This window comes from Portunus trituberculatus, chromosome 27 (assembly GCF_017591435.1).
Source record: "Portunus trituberculatus isolate SZX2019 chromosome 27, ASM1759143v1, whole genome shotgun sequence".
In the NCBI taxonomy this organism is placed as follows: domain Eukaryota; kingdom Metazoa; phylum Arthropoda; class Malacostraca; order Decapoda; family Portunidae; genus Portunus; species Portunus trituberculatus.
The window spans coordinates 18,066,114-18,081,838 of record NC_059281.1 but is presented as its reverse complement, the minus strand read 5'-3'; the positions used below and the strand labels follow the sequence as shown (position 1 = coordinate 18,081,838).

The window sequence follows — 15,725 nt, the reverse complement described above, 5'->3', positions numbered from 1 at the left end:
TATATATATATATATATATATATATATATATATATATATATATATATATATATATATATATGGATTCAACGTTATTCATTATCATTGTCGAATCACACGCACGCACATGAGCGCGCGCGCGCGCGCACACACACACACACACACACACACACACACACACACACACACGGCCCGGTAGCTCAGTGGTTAGAGCGCTGGCTTCACAAGCCAGATGACCGGGGTTCGATTCCCCGGCCGGGTGGAGATATTTGGGTGTGTCTCCTTTCACGTGTAGCCCCTGTTCACCTAGCAGTGAGTAGGTACGGGATGTAAATCGAGGAGTTGTGACCTTGTTGTCCCGGTGTGTGGTGTGTGCCTGGTCTCAGACCTATCCCAAGATCGGAAATAATGAGCTCTGAGCTCGTTCCGTAGGGTAACGTCTGGCTGTCTCGTCAGAGACTGCAGCAGATCAAACAGTGAACACACACACACACACACACACACAATCTTATCAGACGTTATCTCCTCGTTTTTATGTATTTTCATCATTCAGTGAGGCCTGGATCATCACGGTGTGTATGTGTGGCAGGTGGTCCAAGAAACACATGCACATGCTTGGAACCAATTCTGAAGCACTGGTGACATGAGGATGTTTAGGAACATGACGACAGTGGTGGCAACGATGGTAACGGTGATGACATTGATGGTAGTGCAGGAGACCAATGCAGCGCGAATCTTAATGGCAGTGCCCATTGGTACCAAGAGCCACGGGAATTTCTACATGCCCCTGGCGGAAAACCTAGCCAGGCGGAACCACACGGTAAGCTGATAAAAGCGTCTAGAAAAAAAAAGCTACAGCTTTTTTTTTTTTTTAGAACTTGAACCATCTGAATTAGTGGCGTCATAATGACTTGCATAATATCACAGGAAAATATTGCTAATATCTATTTACCTATTTGTTTATAGTTCACACACACACACACACACACACACACACACACACACACACACACACACACACACACACACACACATGATATCATTCTATCAATTTCCATAATTCAATATTGCCTCATGTTACCTCGTTACACTTCAGGTGACCTACATATCAGGATACAAAAAATCCAGCAGCCACCCAAACATCAGAGAAGTGGTTGTGCCCGATGTCAATATATTCGAAAAAATGCCAAGCCTTTTCACCACGGATAGATTCACCGCTATAGGAGCGATCTATGACGACATGAAGACAGTGTGTATCAAGGCCCTGGCCTACGAGGAGGTGCAGAGACTCAACGACGAGAAGTTTGATCTAGTTATCCTGTATGCTGCTTTGACCGAATGCTTCCTTTCATTTGCACATAAACTGAAGGTTTGTACCGTGCAGAGGAAGCCTTTGGCTCTTACTTGTACCTGTGCTACAGGGAACGCTGATAAAAATGATACTATTTCTTCTTCTACTGCTATTACTAATACTATTATTACTATATCTATTATTACCACAACCACTACTACTACTACTACTACTACTACTACTACTACTACTACTATGACGTCGATCTGATTACCTTAACAAGTTTTCCCCTAACTTTATATTCGATAATCTCAATAGAAACAAAATGTAAACATAAATGAATTTGCTTAATGAAATACATAAAGTGGTCTTCATAAAGACACCCTCGACCACTGGTTAGACCTTCAACTGAGCGTCCATCATGAAGGATCTACCTTGATTTATGCCGCGAATTCACTGCATGAATACATGTGCCATAAATACAAATTTAACAGAAAAAAAAGTGTCCGGTAAAATTTTGAAAATAATAAAACAACGAAATATAAAACACAATAGTTTTCAGTGCAAATTTTTGAAAATAGTGAAATACCGAAATATTGAAAATATTGAAATATAAAACACATTTGTGATATGTTAATAATGATGTAATAAAATCGCAGGTTCCGTTCATCTACATAAACCCAAATAAGTTACTTGGAGCATATGCTGTAGTAGCAGGATCTCCGCCCTTCCCTTCCTTGGACGCCAGCTACTTGCTTGACCTGGAGTATCCTCTCACCTTCACGGGACGCATGCTCAGCACTCTCCAAAACATAATGGATGTGGAGTTCAACGAATTGGTTTTTATTCCAAGGCATGTAGTACAAGTAACACACAATGGAATTATGCTATTTAAAAAAAAAACATCACACTTATCTCTTATTAACAAATAACCTTTATTCTGCTATTTTACTTCACGTTTTACTAATCACAGTTTGGATAATGAGTGCCGAGCACGAAAGCTGTGTCCGGAAGACATGCCCTACCTGGGAGACCTACGATACAATGGGAGCCTTTTAATCACTAACAGGTGTGTGTGTGTGTGTGTGTGTGTGTGTGTGTGTGTGTGTGTGTGTGTGTGTGTGTGTGTGTGTAGACATGCGTAATCCTCCTTGCTTTTCCTGCCCATCAGTGTGAGATCGATGGAGAAACCAACCTTGCCCTACACGCCCACGGTGGTGCACGCGGGGGAATACACTGTCGACCCGCCGAACCACTCCCTGAGGTAAGAACTTCCTTTTTCTCTTATGTCGTTAACGTTTTGCAGTCACAAAACATCAGCTTGCTAACTTTAATGCACTACTGTCATGGTCTCCCTCTCGCCACCAGGACCTGCAGCAGTGGATCGCTGGTGCTGGGGAACCAGGTTTCATATTGTTCAGTTTGGGAACTTTAATAAAATCTGCAGATATGCCAGAGAAGTAAGTCCAATCTTATACACACGTACACACACACACACACACACACACACACACACACACACACACACACACAAACACAACACACACACACACACACACACACACACACACACACACACACACACACACACACACGCCCGGTAGCTCAGTGGTTAGAGCGCTGGCTTCACAAGCCAGAGGACTGGGGTTTCCCCGATTCCCCGGCCGGGTGGAAATATTTGGGTGTCTCCTTTCACGTGTAGCCCCTGTTCACCTAGCAGTGAATAGGTACGGGATGTAAATCGAGGAGTTGTGACCTTGTTATCCCGGTGTGTGGTGTGTGCCTGGTCTCAGGCCTATCCGAAGATCGGAAATAATGAGCTCTGAGCTCGTTCCGTAGGGTAACGTCTGGCTGTCTCGTCAGAGACTGCAGCAGATCAAACAGTGAAACACACACACACACACACACACACACACACACACACTGCGTAGTGTAGTGGTTAGCACGCTCGGCTCACAACCTAGTGGATCGGGGTTCGAGTCCCGGAAAGCGGCGAGGCAAATGGGCAAGCCTCTTAATGTGTAGGCCCTGTTCACCTAGCAGTAAATAGGTACGGGATGTAACTCGAGGGGTTGTGGCCTCGCTTTCCCGGTGTGTGTTGTATGTTGTGTATTGTGGTCTCAGTCCTACCCGAAGATCGGTCTATGAGCTTTGAGCTCGCTCCGTAACGGGGAAGACTGGCTGGGTGACCAGCAGACGATCGTGGTGAATTACACATGCGCTCTCCAAAGAAAAAAAAAGTACAATGAATGAGCAAGCGGCGTTAACCTTGGACCCTTGTCACTACAGGTACCTGAAGGTGTTGGTAGATGTGCTTGGGTCGCTACAGCAGAGAGTGCTGTGGAAGTGGGACAAGGAAACTATGGAAGGGCTTCCACACAACGTGCGGCTGGCCAAGTGGTTCCCGCAGCAGGATGTTCTCGGTCAGCTTCTTGTCTCTTAGCTCCATGGTGGGCCACCTATCACCAGGGGAGGGACGCGGGATGTAGGAGTGTCACAATGAGATAACGATCCTCACATCAAGTAACCAAACCTCTTCTCTCCTTCTCTATGTAGGCCACCCGCAGCTTCGCCTCTTCATAACACATGGAGGTCTATTCAGTACTCAGGAGGCAACGTACCACGGGGTGCCAATTCTGGGCATGCCAGTCGCCATTGATCAACACTACAACATGCGAAAGGTGCAGAAAGAAGGCTGGGGACACGTCTTGTATTGGGAGGACCTCACCCATGACAACTTGCGCGATCACATCTTGCAGCTCATTAGTGACAAAAGGTTCGAAATTATTCGGCATATTTTTCTTGAGTTGTCAAAGTTGATACAAAATTCCTATCAAATTTCCTAAGTTTTGAGCAGAGTAATGTAGTTAAACTGTACTTATATTCCTGTCGTGTTGGGGCCACACAGAATACTGGAGGAGGTACAGCAGCGGTCCAGGTTGATGCGAGACCAGCCAATGTCACCAAAAGACTGGGCCTCGTACTGGGTGGAATATGTCCTCAAACACCAAGGAGCAAGCCACCTTCGTTCTCCAGCTGGTCACATGCCTTGGTTCGTCTCAAGTCTTGTGTCATCCTCCTTCAGGAGGCCGTGACTGTTATCCTCATTCTGGTGTAGTTTGCGAGGGAGATTTGTTCGCTTATGTCAGAATTTCACTAAATGATTTATATTATCTGCTTTCAGTATAATGCTTTGTTTGATTCTAGTCAGAGTGAAGCAGAAATCTTCATACCCTAGCAGAAGTGTTGTGTTTACATCCAGGTACCAGCTGTACAATGCGGACGTGTGGGCGGTGCTGGTTGTGACGACGACGGTGACTACAATCCTGACGTCCTGGCTGTCCTTCAGGATCCTTCGAGCTCTGCTTCGTTGCTGCTGCGCATCAAGGAAGACGAAGAAGGAGTGAACCCACGCCTGCTTGGTGCCCTATAAAGAATTATGCCAAACTAAAAAGTACAAGAAGAAAATTGTTTTATATGACGAGAAAGAGAGAGAGAGAGAGAGAGAGAGAGAGAGAGAGAGAGAGAGAGAGAGAGAGAGAGAGAGAGAGAGAGAGAGAGAGATGCTAGCAAGGGTTAGATAATTCTTTGTCGTAGAAAGAAAACAAAAAAAGACTCTCTGAACTTCCCACTAATGCTGCTAGTGTGTCTTAATGCTCATTATCTATTATCCTTTTGTAAAGAAAAAATATATAAAAACTACTTTTATGCTTTGGTTCTTTCATTTCTTATTGAACATATTTAATTTTTGATAGGAATGAGTAGGTCTTGTCTATTTAATCTTATAAGGTAACATATGTACAACCATTGCTTTCCAGTATACTCGTTTGTCACGGTATGGCGTTAGGTGTCTACATGGTTAGAACATAACGCTACTGAAAATAAAATATAGTTGTAATGATCTATGGTTCCATACACACACATACTCATACACAGAAAAAAAAAGATTAAACGATATTCATTGTCAGTGTTGTAACACACTCACACACACACACACACACACACACACACACACACACACACACACACACACACACACACACACACACACATCCCGTAGCGTAGTGGTTAGCACACTCGACTCACAACCGAGAAGAGCCAGGTTCGAGCCCCGGGCGCTGCGAGGCAAATGGGCGAGCCTCTTAATGTGTAGCCCGTGTTCACCTAGCTGCAAGCAGGTACAAGATGTAACTTAAGTTGTGGCCTCACTATCCCGGTGTGTGGAGTGTGGTGGGGTCTCTGTCCCACCCGAAGATCGGTCAATGAGCTCTGAGCTCGCTCCGTAATGAAGAAGACTGGCTGGGTGACCAGCAGACGACCTTGAATACATACACACACGCGCGCACACACACACACACACACACGCCCGGTAGCTCAGTGGTTAGAGCGCTGGCTTCACAAGCCAGAGGACCGGGGTTCGATTCCCCGGCCGGGTGGAGATATTTGGGTGTGTCTCCTTTCTAGTGTAGCCCCTCCCCTGTTCACCTAGCAGTGAGTAGGTACGGGATGTAAATCGAGTTGTGACTTTGTTGTCCCGGTGTGTGGACAGGTGCAACGCGGTAGAGGAACATCCGACAAGCAGCTGCCCCCAGCCGGCAGGTTTCGTGCGGTGCTCCGAGTGCAGCATGGAGGGGCACTCGTACAAAAACTGCTCTGCCGCTGCTAAGAAATGCCTCAACTGTGGCGGGGACCACAGCGCCAGGGCAATGCGTTGCCCCCGTCGCAAGGAGGCCCTCAGGAAGAAAGAGGAGGCAGCTAGACAGGCTCGGGTAAGGCCTGGTGTCTCCTTCGCACAAGCTGCACAAATGGAACCGACCCAAGCTCCATCTGGACCTGCCACACCCGACCTCTCCAAGTCTCTGGCTGGCTTATTATGTGTTTTCCATGCACATATGGCCAACATGTTCAGCCCAGGCTGCTTCCAGCAGTTCCTCTCGACCAGCCTGGCAGAGAATGAGCTCCCGGACATGAAGCTGCCTCCCCCGCCACCCATATCGGCCCCAGAAGGTCTCATAAAGGCTATCTCCGGAGTCTTTACCGACTTTAACCACGCCACGACGACAGAAGCCGCTGCCTGTGCCCCAGCCGCTGCTACCGCTGCTGGTCCAGACGACACCTCATCCGTTGCCTCTTCCTGTCCCTCCCCATCGGACCGGGAAGAAGAAGAAGAGCACGACGACATCCGGTTTGGCTTTTTTGCCAAACGCAACAAAAGAAGGCTTCCCGCTTCCCGCAGCGAATTCGACCACAGCATACGGCAGAAAACCTTGCTCCTCAGCCATACCGGGCCAATGGAGATGGAAAACAAGGTCCTGGATTTTGTGAGAGAGAACCTGGCCTCCTTGCATTCCTGGACTTTCAACTCTAATGAGGACTACGAGAGAATCAGGCGCGACCCCCAACAACTCATCGGGGACGTTCTTCTCGGTAAACTCCTTCTGCACGTAAGTAATGCCACGACTACGAGTAATCCAGCACAACGTTCTTTCCTGGGGTAACCGTAAGTATGACCTAACTAACACTTATAGACATTACGACCCTGACGTGATACTCATCAATAGCCACGGACTGAATAATGAAACCAGACTCAAAATACCAGGCTTTCGAGTTTACCAACAAAATTTCAGCAACGCACTAAACGACGGGGTAGCTATAGCCGTTAAAAGCAGACTGCGCCACAAAGTCGAGGATGATTTCTTATCGGAGACACTTGCAATACAGACCGACACACCAGACGGACCCATCATTATTGCAACTAGCTACCTCCCCCCACGTCGACCATACTTACCTCACCCAGATTTTCTACGTCTATTCCGAAGACAGACACCAGTCTTCTTAGTTGGAGACTTAAACGCACGACATACTAACCTTGGACACACTACCACAAACCAGGTTGGTAGAGACTTGGTGGAATACTTCCGACGACAAACAGCATGCCACATTGGCCCTCATTTCCCCACCTTTTTCAACCCTAACACATCGTCTTCTCCTGACATAGCTCTGACTAACAGAGCCAATTTCCTCAACTATTCCTTTACACCAGGACCCCTGACGTCCAGCGACCATATACCTATCATACTGGACATCTCTACCTCCCCCTTACTAGTCCCTACTCCCCAGACTTTTAAATACCACAGGACGGACTGGGACGCATTCAAAGGAGACGCCGCTTTACAGATGACGGACCTTCCTGACATTGCTTACGGCTCCCTGGAAGACATCGACGACGCTCTGGACACCTGGATGACCACGGTAAGGACTACTGCTGACAGACACATACCACAGGCGACATACAAGTATAGGTCTGCCCCTAGGCCTTCCCGGACTACGCAGCTGCTTAGAATTCAATTCCAGGCACTGCGAGACAGGGCAATGCTAAGAGGGTGGACCCGCGCTGATTTTAGGCGGTACAACCAACTAAAGGTTGCACTGCAAGACTCACGCCGGACTGAGGCCCGAGAACACTGGGGAAGGAAGTTGGCAGGCCTAGCGGCCAACTACAAGGACCCCAGGAAGTTTTGGCGAGAGCTTAAGTGTCTCTCAGGCAAAACTTCAGGACCAGACAGTTATTTGATAGACGCAACGGGAGACAAAAAATTCTCTAACACTGACAAAGAACAACTATTTACGTCAAATTGGGACCGCATTTACAGGGAAGACTACGACGATGACTTTGACGACAACGACCGTGTGCTGGATTACATGGCTACTGCAGTGCAAAGGACCCATCCTTATGACAGCGCTGACCCGGCCCGTCTGGCCGGCACCTCGCCTCTGGACTGTGTTATTTCCGCCCAGGAACTGGCTGCCGCCGTCAAGGGCGGTAGGCCAACCTGTCCTGGGGGAAGTAAGATCAACAGAACTATACTCGTATCTTCCAGATTCTGCCTTTACCAGACTGCGGGCAATCTTCAACGCCGCACTCTCTGCAGGGTACTTCCCTGACGGATTCAAGCAGGCTGAGATGAGGATGATCCCGAAGGCCGGTAAAGCTCCGACTCGTCCGGAGAATTACCGTCCCATCTCGCTGCTTGAGGTACCTGGGAAGCTACTAGAAAGGGTCATCACCTCGCGGCTACGCATCCACTTGGAGTCCGGTAACCACCTTCATCCAGCACAGTACGGCTTTAGGAGCGGCAGGGGAACTGTGCACGCCATCGCACTGGCAACGGAGACCATGGCCCTCCACCAAGCTGGGTCTGCCTGCCCCGGTCGAGCGCCTGCTCTGTGACTTCTCTGTGACAGGACGGCGAGGGTGAGGGTTGGGAGCCACCTAGGCCCCGCTTTCGCCCTCGCTACGGGAGTCCCGCAGGATAGTGTACTCTCGCCCACCCTTTACAGCATCTACACCAGCGACTGTCCTGTCTCAGGCGCTGGAATTAACGTACTTTATGCTGACGATATTTCACAGGTTGTTTACCATCCAGGCCGCTCCAGTAGAATGGCGAACGCCCGCACCAGCAGAGAGGTTGCCCGAGTCAACGCCTTTGAGAAGGAGTGGAGGATCAGGACCAACATGGCCAAGTTTACCGTCGTGCCCCTTGCCACCAAGACCCCCGCCCCACTGCTGATAGATGGGGATGATGTAGGATTCAGTCCGAGAGGTTGTCTCCTGGGTCTGACAATATCAACTATGGGCTACACTACCCACGTCTCCCATCGCGTGGCAAGAGCAAAATCAGCACTTACCAGGCTATATCGATTTAGAGACTTGGCCACTGGTCTTAAGCTCCATCTTATAAAGGCTCTAATTATTCCCATTCTCTCCTATCCTCCTGTTCCTCTACACGCTCTCTCCCGTACAGCTATTAGCAGATTACAAAGAGTGCAGAACAGCGCCCTGAGGTTCGCCTTCGGTACAAGATGGGACGACTTCACCAGCTCGGCATCGCTCCACGAGGCCGCGTCCCTCCCAGCCCTCAACGTCCGCCTCCAAGAGATGGCTGCCAAACTCTGGCAGAGAATGGATGACGAAGGTTGGGACCAGTACCGGGCGCTGAGGGCGCTGCACGAAGAGACTCCGCACCGGCAGCATGCCTGGTTTCCCAGAAGCCTCCTAAAACTTGAAGAAGAACCTCCAGAACCCAGATACAGGTGAATGTAGACTACCATTTCAAAAACAATACCTTCTTTCCATTCTGCTCTCCCCCATCACTCCAGTATGTGACAACTAATACCTTGCACTCCCCCCACACATTTCTTCAGCCATGTAGTACTGCTTGCTTGTCCCTCCCACAGATCACTACCAATCACTGGCATGCTTGCCCCATACCACCCGCGGATTGCTGATGCTGACGGACAGAGGGCTGCTATACCATTACGAGAGACTCCAGAGACGCAAAGCCAGACGACGGCGATGCAGCACCCAGTGGACTGAAGGCACTCCGGGACTGCCTGGACTGATGCCGCTCTGACGACACCGACGGCAGCCCAGTGCCGGTTCCATCTGTGCTGTCCCCCCTCAAGCCTCACGCCCTGAGTTGTTGGGACGCTGGCCTACGTCCCAGCAGGACCACCGGGAAGCTGGCGAAACTCCCGGCAGTGGGGCTGAGCTTCAAGCACGCACAGATGAGGGGCCCTGCCAGGATGGTGGCGCAGCCACGTCACAGAAGGCGGGCCTGAGAACCATCCACTACTCCACCAACTTCGACCATCCTCCTGCAGCCTAGCTGCAGGAAACATCACCAGCTGGACACACCAATGAAGACACTCACCAAGTGACCCCTACAAAGTGACAGTGAACTATTGTAGAAAACTTTCAGACAATAGTGACACACCACCAAACACGTTATGTGTTTATCTGTGCAGACTGAGGCAGATAACACCATTATGTATATAGATTATATGTTATCAGTATGTATAAGATTAAGCACTTTTGTAACATTGTACTGTTTTTAACTTTGTGTATTGTAACCCTTGTAACCCTCCCAAGCCCTTCACTTTCTCACAGCAGTATGGGTGGTTTTCCTCCGGGAACTCCGGTTTCCACCCTTGACCCAACACATACTGCCCTGTGACACTCATTACTTTAAAGCAGCAGGCCGGACCGCCCGGCAACTTTCTACTCCTACTGTATTTCTGTATTTCCCCTCCTTTTCCTTCCAGTGTACAGTACAGGTACACTCTACCCTCTTCTTTGTAATCCACCTTTACTAAATAAACTTTGTAAACTTTGTAAACTTTGAGATATCACTACTATTTTTTCTTCTTCTTCTTCTATTACTGCAATTACTACTACTATTACTATTACTTCTATAATCACCACCACCATTACTAGTACCATTACTACTACTACTACTACTACTACTACTACTACTACTACTATCACGCCGATCTCATTATCTTTTTAAGCTTTCCCCTAACTTTATTTTAGATCACCTTAAAAAAAAAAAAAAAACACAATTAAAATATAAATGATTTTCCTTCATGAAAATAGATATAAAAAAGTTCTCTTCTAAAAGACACTCGACCACGGATAAGACCTTCAGCTGATCGTGCCCACAATACATGTATCATGTAAACAGTGTGTCAGTTGCTCCCACCACTTTTCCTTGATTCATGCATGAATCCATGTGCCACGAAAAAAACCTTAATCAAAAGTAGTTTCCACTGCAACTTTGAAAATAATGAAATACCAAAATATGAAAAATGCTAAAATAAAAAAAAAAAAAAAAAAATTCAGATATGTTAGTGATGATGTAATAAAATCGCAGGTTCCGTTCATGTACATAAACCCAAATAAGTTACTTGGAGCATATGCTGCAGCAGCAGGATCTCCGGCCTTCCCTTCCTTGGACGCAACCTACATGCTTGACCTGGAGTACCCTCTCACCTTCACGGGACGCATGCTCAGCACTCTTCATAACATAATGGATGTGATGGTTAACGAATTGATTTTTCTTCCAAGGCATGTAGTACAAGTAACACACAATGGAATTATGCTAATTAAAAAAAACCCACCACACTTAACTCTTATAAAAAATAATCTTTATTCTGCTATTCTATTTTATGTTTTACTAATCACAGTTTGGATAATGAGTGCCGAGCACGAAAGCTGTGTCCGGAAGACATGCCCTACCTGGGAGACCTACGATACAATGGGAGCCTTTTAATCACTAACAGGTCTGTGTGTGTGTGTGTGTGTGTGTGTGTGTGTGTGTGTGTGTGTGTGTGTGTGTGTGTGTGTGTGTGTGTGTGTGTGTAATTCGCCAAGGTCACCTGCTGGTCACCCAGCCGGCCTTTCCCATTACGGAGCGAGCTCAGAGCTCATTTACTGATCTTCGGGAAGGACTGAGACCGCAACACACTCCACACATCGGGAAAGCGAGGTCACAATCCCTCGAGTTACATCCCGTACCTACTTGCTGCTAGGTGAGCAGTGAATGTGTGTGTGTGTGTGTGTGTGTGTGTGTGTGTGTGTGTGTGTGTGTGTGTGTGTGTGTGTGTGTGTGTGTTTCACTGTTTGATCTGCTGCAGTCTCTGACGAGACAGCCAGACGTTACCCTACGGAACGAGCTCAGAGCTCATTATTTCCGATCTCCGGATAGGCCTGAGACCAGGCACACACCACACACCGAGACAACAAGGTCACAACTCCTCGATTTACATCCCGTACCTACTCACTGCTAGGTGAACAGGGGCTACACGTGAAAGAAGACACACCCAAATATCTCCATTCGGCCGGAGAATCGAAACCCGGTCCTCTGGCTTGTGAAGCCAGAGTGTGTGTGTGTGGGGGGGTGGGGGAGGGGGAATGGGAGGGTATGTGTGTGTGCCTACTTTAGTGTGTGTATGCAGTCATGCCTAATCCTCCTTGCTTTTCCTGTCCATTAGTGTGAGGACGATGGAGAAACCAACCCTGCCCTACACGCCCACGGTGGTGCACGCGGGGGGAATACACTGTCGGCCTGCCAAACCACTCCCTGAGGTATATGAATTTATAATTTCCCTCAAATATTAAGGTTTTATAGCCACAAAACATCAGCTTGCTAACTTTAATGCACTACTGTCATGGTCTCCCTCTCGCCACCAGGACCTGCAGCAGTGGATCGCTGGTGCTGGGGAACCAGGTTTCATATTGTTCAGTTTGGGAACTTTAATAAAATCTGCAGATATGCCAGAGAAGTAAGTGAAGTCACACACACACACACACACACACACACACACACACACACACACACACACACACTAAATAAATGAATAAATAAACAAATAAATAGATATAAAAAAAGTACCATGAATAAGCGAGAAGGCGGTGGCGTAGTGGATAAGGTGGTGAGCGTGGGATCCGGCAGACATACCGCTTTGAAGATTTGCCAATTGACGAGAGGTTTAAAGATACCTACATATCATCATGATGCCCAGGTTCTGGGTGGTTACACCAAAGATACGCTTGATTGTTGTTATGGAAGTTAATATGGGCACCACTGTAAACAAAATTGCCTGCGCCACTAATGGGCAGAAGCTGAACAGCGCTTTCCACAAATAACAATAAAAGAAAAAGCAAGCAGCGTTAATCTTGGGCCCTTGTCACAACAGGTACCTGAAGGTGTTGGCAGATGTGCTTGGGTCGCTACAGCAGAGAGTGCTGTGGAAGTGGGACAAGGAAACTATGGAAGGGCTTCCACACAACGTGCGGCTGGCCAAGTGGATCCCGCAGCAGGATGTTCTCGGTCAGTTTCTTGTCTCTTAGCACCATGGTGGGCCAGCTATCACCAGGGGAGGGACGCGGGATGTAGGAGTGTCACAATGAGATAACGATCCTCACATCAAGTAACCAAACCTCTTCTCTCCTTCTCTATGTAGGCCACCCGCAGCTTCGCCTCTTCATAACACACGGAGGTCTATTCAGTACTCAGGAGGCAACGTACCACGGGGTGCCAATTCTGGGCATGCCAGTTGGCCTTGATCAACACTACAACATGCGAAAGGTGCAGAAAGAAGGCTGGGGACACGTCTTGTATTGGGAGGACCTCACCCATGACAACTTGCGCGATCACATCTTGCAGCTCATTAGTGACAAAAGGTTCGAAATTATTCGGCATATTTTTCTTGAGTTGTCAAAGTTGATACAAAATTCCTATCAAATTTCCTAAGTTTTGAGCAGAGTAATGTAGTTAAACTGTACCTATATTCCTGCCGTGTTGGGGCCACACAGAATACTGGAGGAGGTACAGCAGCGGTCCAGGTTGATGCGAGACCAGCCAATGTCACCAAAAGACTGGGCCTCGTACTGGGTGGAATATGTCCTCAAACACCAAGGAGCAAGCCACCTTCGTTCTCCAGCTGGTCACATGCCTTGGTTCGTCTCAAGTCTTGTGTCATCCTCCTTCAGGAGGCCGTGACTGTTATCCTCATTCTGGTGTAGTTTGCGAGGGAGATTTGTTCGCTTATGTCAGAATTTCACTAAATGATTTATATTATCTGCTTTCAGTATAATGCTTTGTTTGATTCTAGTCAGAGTGAAGCAGAAATCTTCATACCCTAGCAGAAGTGTTGTGTTTACATCCAGGTACCAGCTGTACAATGCGGACGTGTGGGCGGTGCTGGTTGTGACGACGACGGTGACTACAATCCTGACGTCCTGGCTGTCCTTCAGGATCCTTCGAGCTCTGCTTCGTTGCTGCTGCGCATCAAGGAAGACGAAGAAGGAGTGAACCCACGCCTGCTTGGTGCCCTATAAAGAATTATGCCAAACTAAAAAGTACAAGAAAAAAATTGTTTTATATGACGAGAGAGAGAGAGAGAGAGAGAGAGAGAGAGAGAGAGAGAGAGAGAGAGAGAGAGAGAGAGAGAGAGAGAGAGAGAGAGATGCCTTTAAAGGCAACGGTTAGATAATTCTATGACGTAGAGAAAACAAATACACACACTTTGGATTGCCCGTTAATAATGCTGGCGTATATTAATGCTCTTTGTTTTTACTATTATCTTGTATTAAAGAAAATAAAGTCTATTAGAATGCTTTGGTCTTTCATTTTTAGTTGAACACATCTTTTTTTTTTTAACTCTGAGAGTAATTAAAGATAATCTTATATAACATTTACAAAGTGAGATATAACGAAAGTGACCGGAGAGGAACACGCGGTTAAAAAGAAAGAAAGCAAAGTAATTTTTTATAGGAATGAGTAATGTCTTATATATTTCATCCCATAAGGAAAATATGTAACACTATTAGTCACCAGTATACTCATATGTCAGTATGGAACTAGGTGTCAACACTGTAAGAGCACAGAGTCACTCAGGAGAAGAAAACATTGTTGTAATGAGCTCCTATGGTTTCACACACAAACACACACACACACACACACAAAAAAAAAAAAGATTAAACGATATTCGTTGGCATTGTTGTAACACACACACACACACACACACACACACACACACACACACACACACACACACACACACACACACACACACACACACGCACGTAATCTTATCACATACTACCTCTAGTTTTGTATTCTTTATATCACTTAGTGAAGTCTGGTTCATCGCGGTGTGTATGTGTGGCAGCTGGTCCAAGAAACACATGCTTGGAGGCAATTCTGACGCAGTGGTAACATGAGGATGCTTAGGAACATGGCGACAGTGGTGGCAGTGAGGGTAACAGTGATGGCACTGATGATAGTGCAGGAGACCAATGCAGCGCGAATCTTAATGGCAGTGCCCATTGGTACCAAGAGCCACGGGAATTTCTATATGCCCTTGCGGAACACCTCGCTCGGCGGAACCACACAGTAAGCTGATGAAAGCGTCTTGTTGCTAGAGCTCTGGTTGGCAGTCCACATATGACCTTGAACCATTTGGACTAGTCACTTCATAATGACTCCTATTTACCTATTTGTTTCTAGTTTTGTGAATTTCAACATCATCTTTTCTCTATCAACTCACATTATACTTTTGTTTAACATGTAAATCTGGTCACAAAGGATAAATCGCAAAATGACATTTCGTCATATAAAGGTAACAAAGTTTAGAAAAATAGTAAAGTAAAATAGATATAAGTGCCACACACACACACACACACACACACACACACACACACACACACACACACACACACATATATACTGTATATATATATATATATATATATATATATATATATTTTTTTTTTGTAAGCAGGGGTAGCTGGTCAAGGGGAAGAAAAAAAAGGCCCACTTAGTTGCCAGTCCCCTTGCCCGTCCGAAAGTGCTAGCCAAAAAAAAAGGGATAAATGTCTTGAAAACTTCCTCTTAAATGAAGTCAAGTCATAGGAAGTTGGAAATACAGAAGCAAGCAGGTTCTGAGTTTAACAGAGAAAGGCATGCATGGCTGAGAGTACTGGTTATACCTTGCATTAGAGAGTTGGACAGAATAGAGATGAGGACCACAGGAGGAATAGATGCATGCAGTTAGGAAGATCAGAACAGCAGTTAGCATGAAAAAAATGTTTGAAGATAGCAAGAGATGC

General features: G+C 46.9%; 3 protein-coding genes and 1 long non-coding RNA gene across 5 annotated transcripts; 3 read left to right on the top strand and 1 right to left on the bottom strand.

Annotated features, from left to right (window-relative positions):
• Window positions 1-511: 511 nt before the first annotated feature.
• Window positions 512-14,231, top strand: LOC123509540 (UDP-glycosyltransferase UGT5-like). 2 transcript variants are annotated; one of them, XM_045263908.1, is made up of 10 exons: window positions 512-799; window positions 1,076-1,348; window positions 10,984-11,177; window positions 11,297-11,392; window positions 12,104-12,197; window positions 12,303-12,394; window positions 12,809-12,942; window positions 13,076-13,295; window positions 13,428-13,571; window positions 13,761-14,003. In XM_045263908.1, coding segments are annotated over exons 1-10 (1,425 nt in total). In that variant the 5' UTR covers window positions 512-622; the 3' UTR covers window positions 13,762-14,003. The 2 variants fall into 2 exon arrangements, with proteins under 2 accessions (XP_045119843.1, XP_045119842.1); XM_045263907.1 differs by having other exon boundaries at window positions 513-799; window positions 13,782-14,231.
• On the top strand, window positions 3,715-4,981 carry LOC123509546 (UDP-glucosyltransferase 2-like). Its single transcript, XM_045263918.1, has 3 exons — window positions 3,715-4,046; window positions 4,179-4,322; window positions 4,533-4,981. Exons 1-3 carry the CDS (start codon window positions 3,913-3,915, stop codon window positions 4,675-4,677), a joined length of 423 nt encoding a protein of 140 aa, XP_045119853.1. The 5' UTR covers window positions 3,715-3,912; the 3' UTR covers window positions 4,678-4,981.
• On the bottom strand, window positions 3,967-4,634 carry LOC123509547. Its single transcript, XR_006676215.1, has 2 exons — window positions 4,504-4,634; window positions 3,967-4,379 (listed from the first exon to the last, which is right to left on the bottom strand). It is a non-coding gene; the product is annotated as an uncharacterized LOC123509547 (long non-coding RNA).
• Window positions 8,891-10,012, top strand: LOC123509545. Its single transcript, XM_045263917.1, has 2 exons — window positions 8,891-9,364; window positions 9,509-10,012. Exons 1-2 carry the CDS (start codon window positions 8,904-8,906, stop codon window positions 9,645-9,647), a joined length of 600 nt encoding a protein of 199 aa, XP_045119852.1. The 5' UTR covers window positions 8,891-8,903; the 3' UTR covers window positions 9,648-10,012.
• Window positions 14,232-15,725: the final 1,494 nt, after the last annotated feature.

Bases quoted from the DNA above. Each gene is read 5' to 3' on its own strand.
- LOC123509540 (XM_045263907.1), top strand. From the start codon at position 623: ATGAGGATGTTTAGGAACATGACGACAGTGGTGGCAACGATGGTAACG. The intron at 11,178-11,296 runs GCATGTAGTACA...TACTAATCACAG, and splicing joins GAATTGATTTTTCTTCCAAG to TTTGGATAATGAGTGCCGAG. The intron at 12,943-13,075 runs GTCAGTTTCTTG...TTCTCTATGTAG, and splicing joins CCCGCAGCAGGATGTTCTCG to GCCACCCGCAGCTTCGCCTC.
- LOC123509546 (XM_045263918.1), top strand. From the start codon at position 3,913: ATGCCAGTCGCCATTGATCAACACTACAACATGCGAAAGGTGCAGAAA. The intron at 4,047-4,178 runs GTTCGAAATTAT...GGGGCCACACAG, and splicing joins CAGCTCATTAGTGACAAAAG to AATACTGGAGGAGGTACAGC. The intron at 4,323-4,532 runs GTTCGTCTCAAG...GTTTACATCCAG, and splicing joins CCAGCTGGTCACATGCCTTG to GTACCAGCTGTACAATGCGG.
- LOC123509545 (XM_045263917.1), top strand. From the start codon at position 8,904: ATGGGCTACACTACCCACGTCTCCCATCGCGTGGCAAGAGCAAAATCA. The intron at 9,365-9,508 runs GTGAATGTAGAC...TCCCTCCCACAG, and splicing joins CCTCCAGAACCCAGATACAG to ATCACTACCAATCACTGGCA.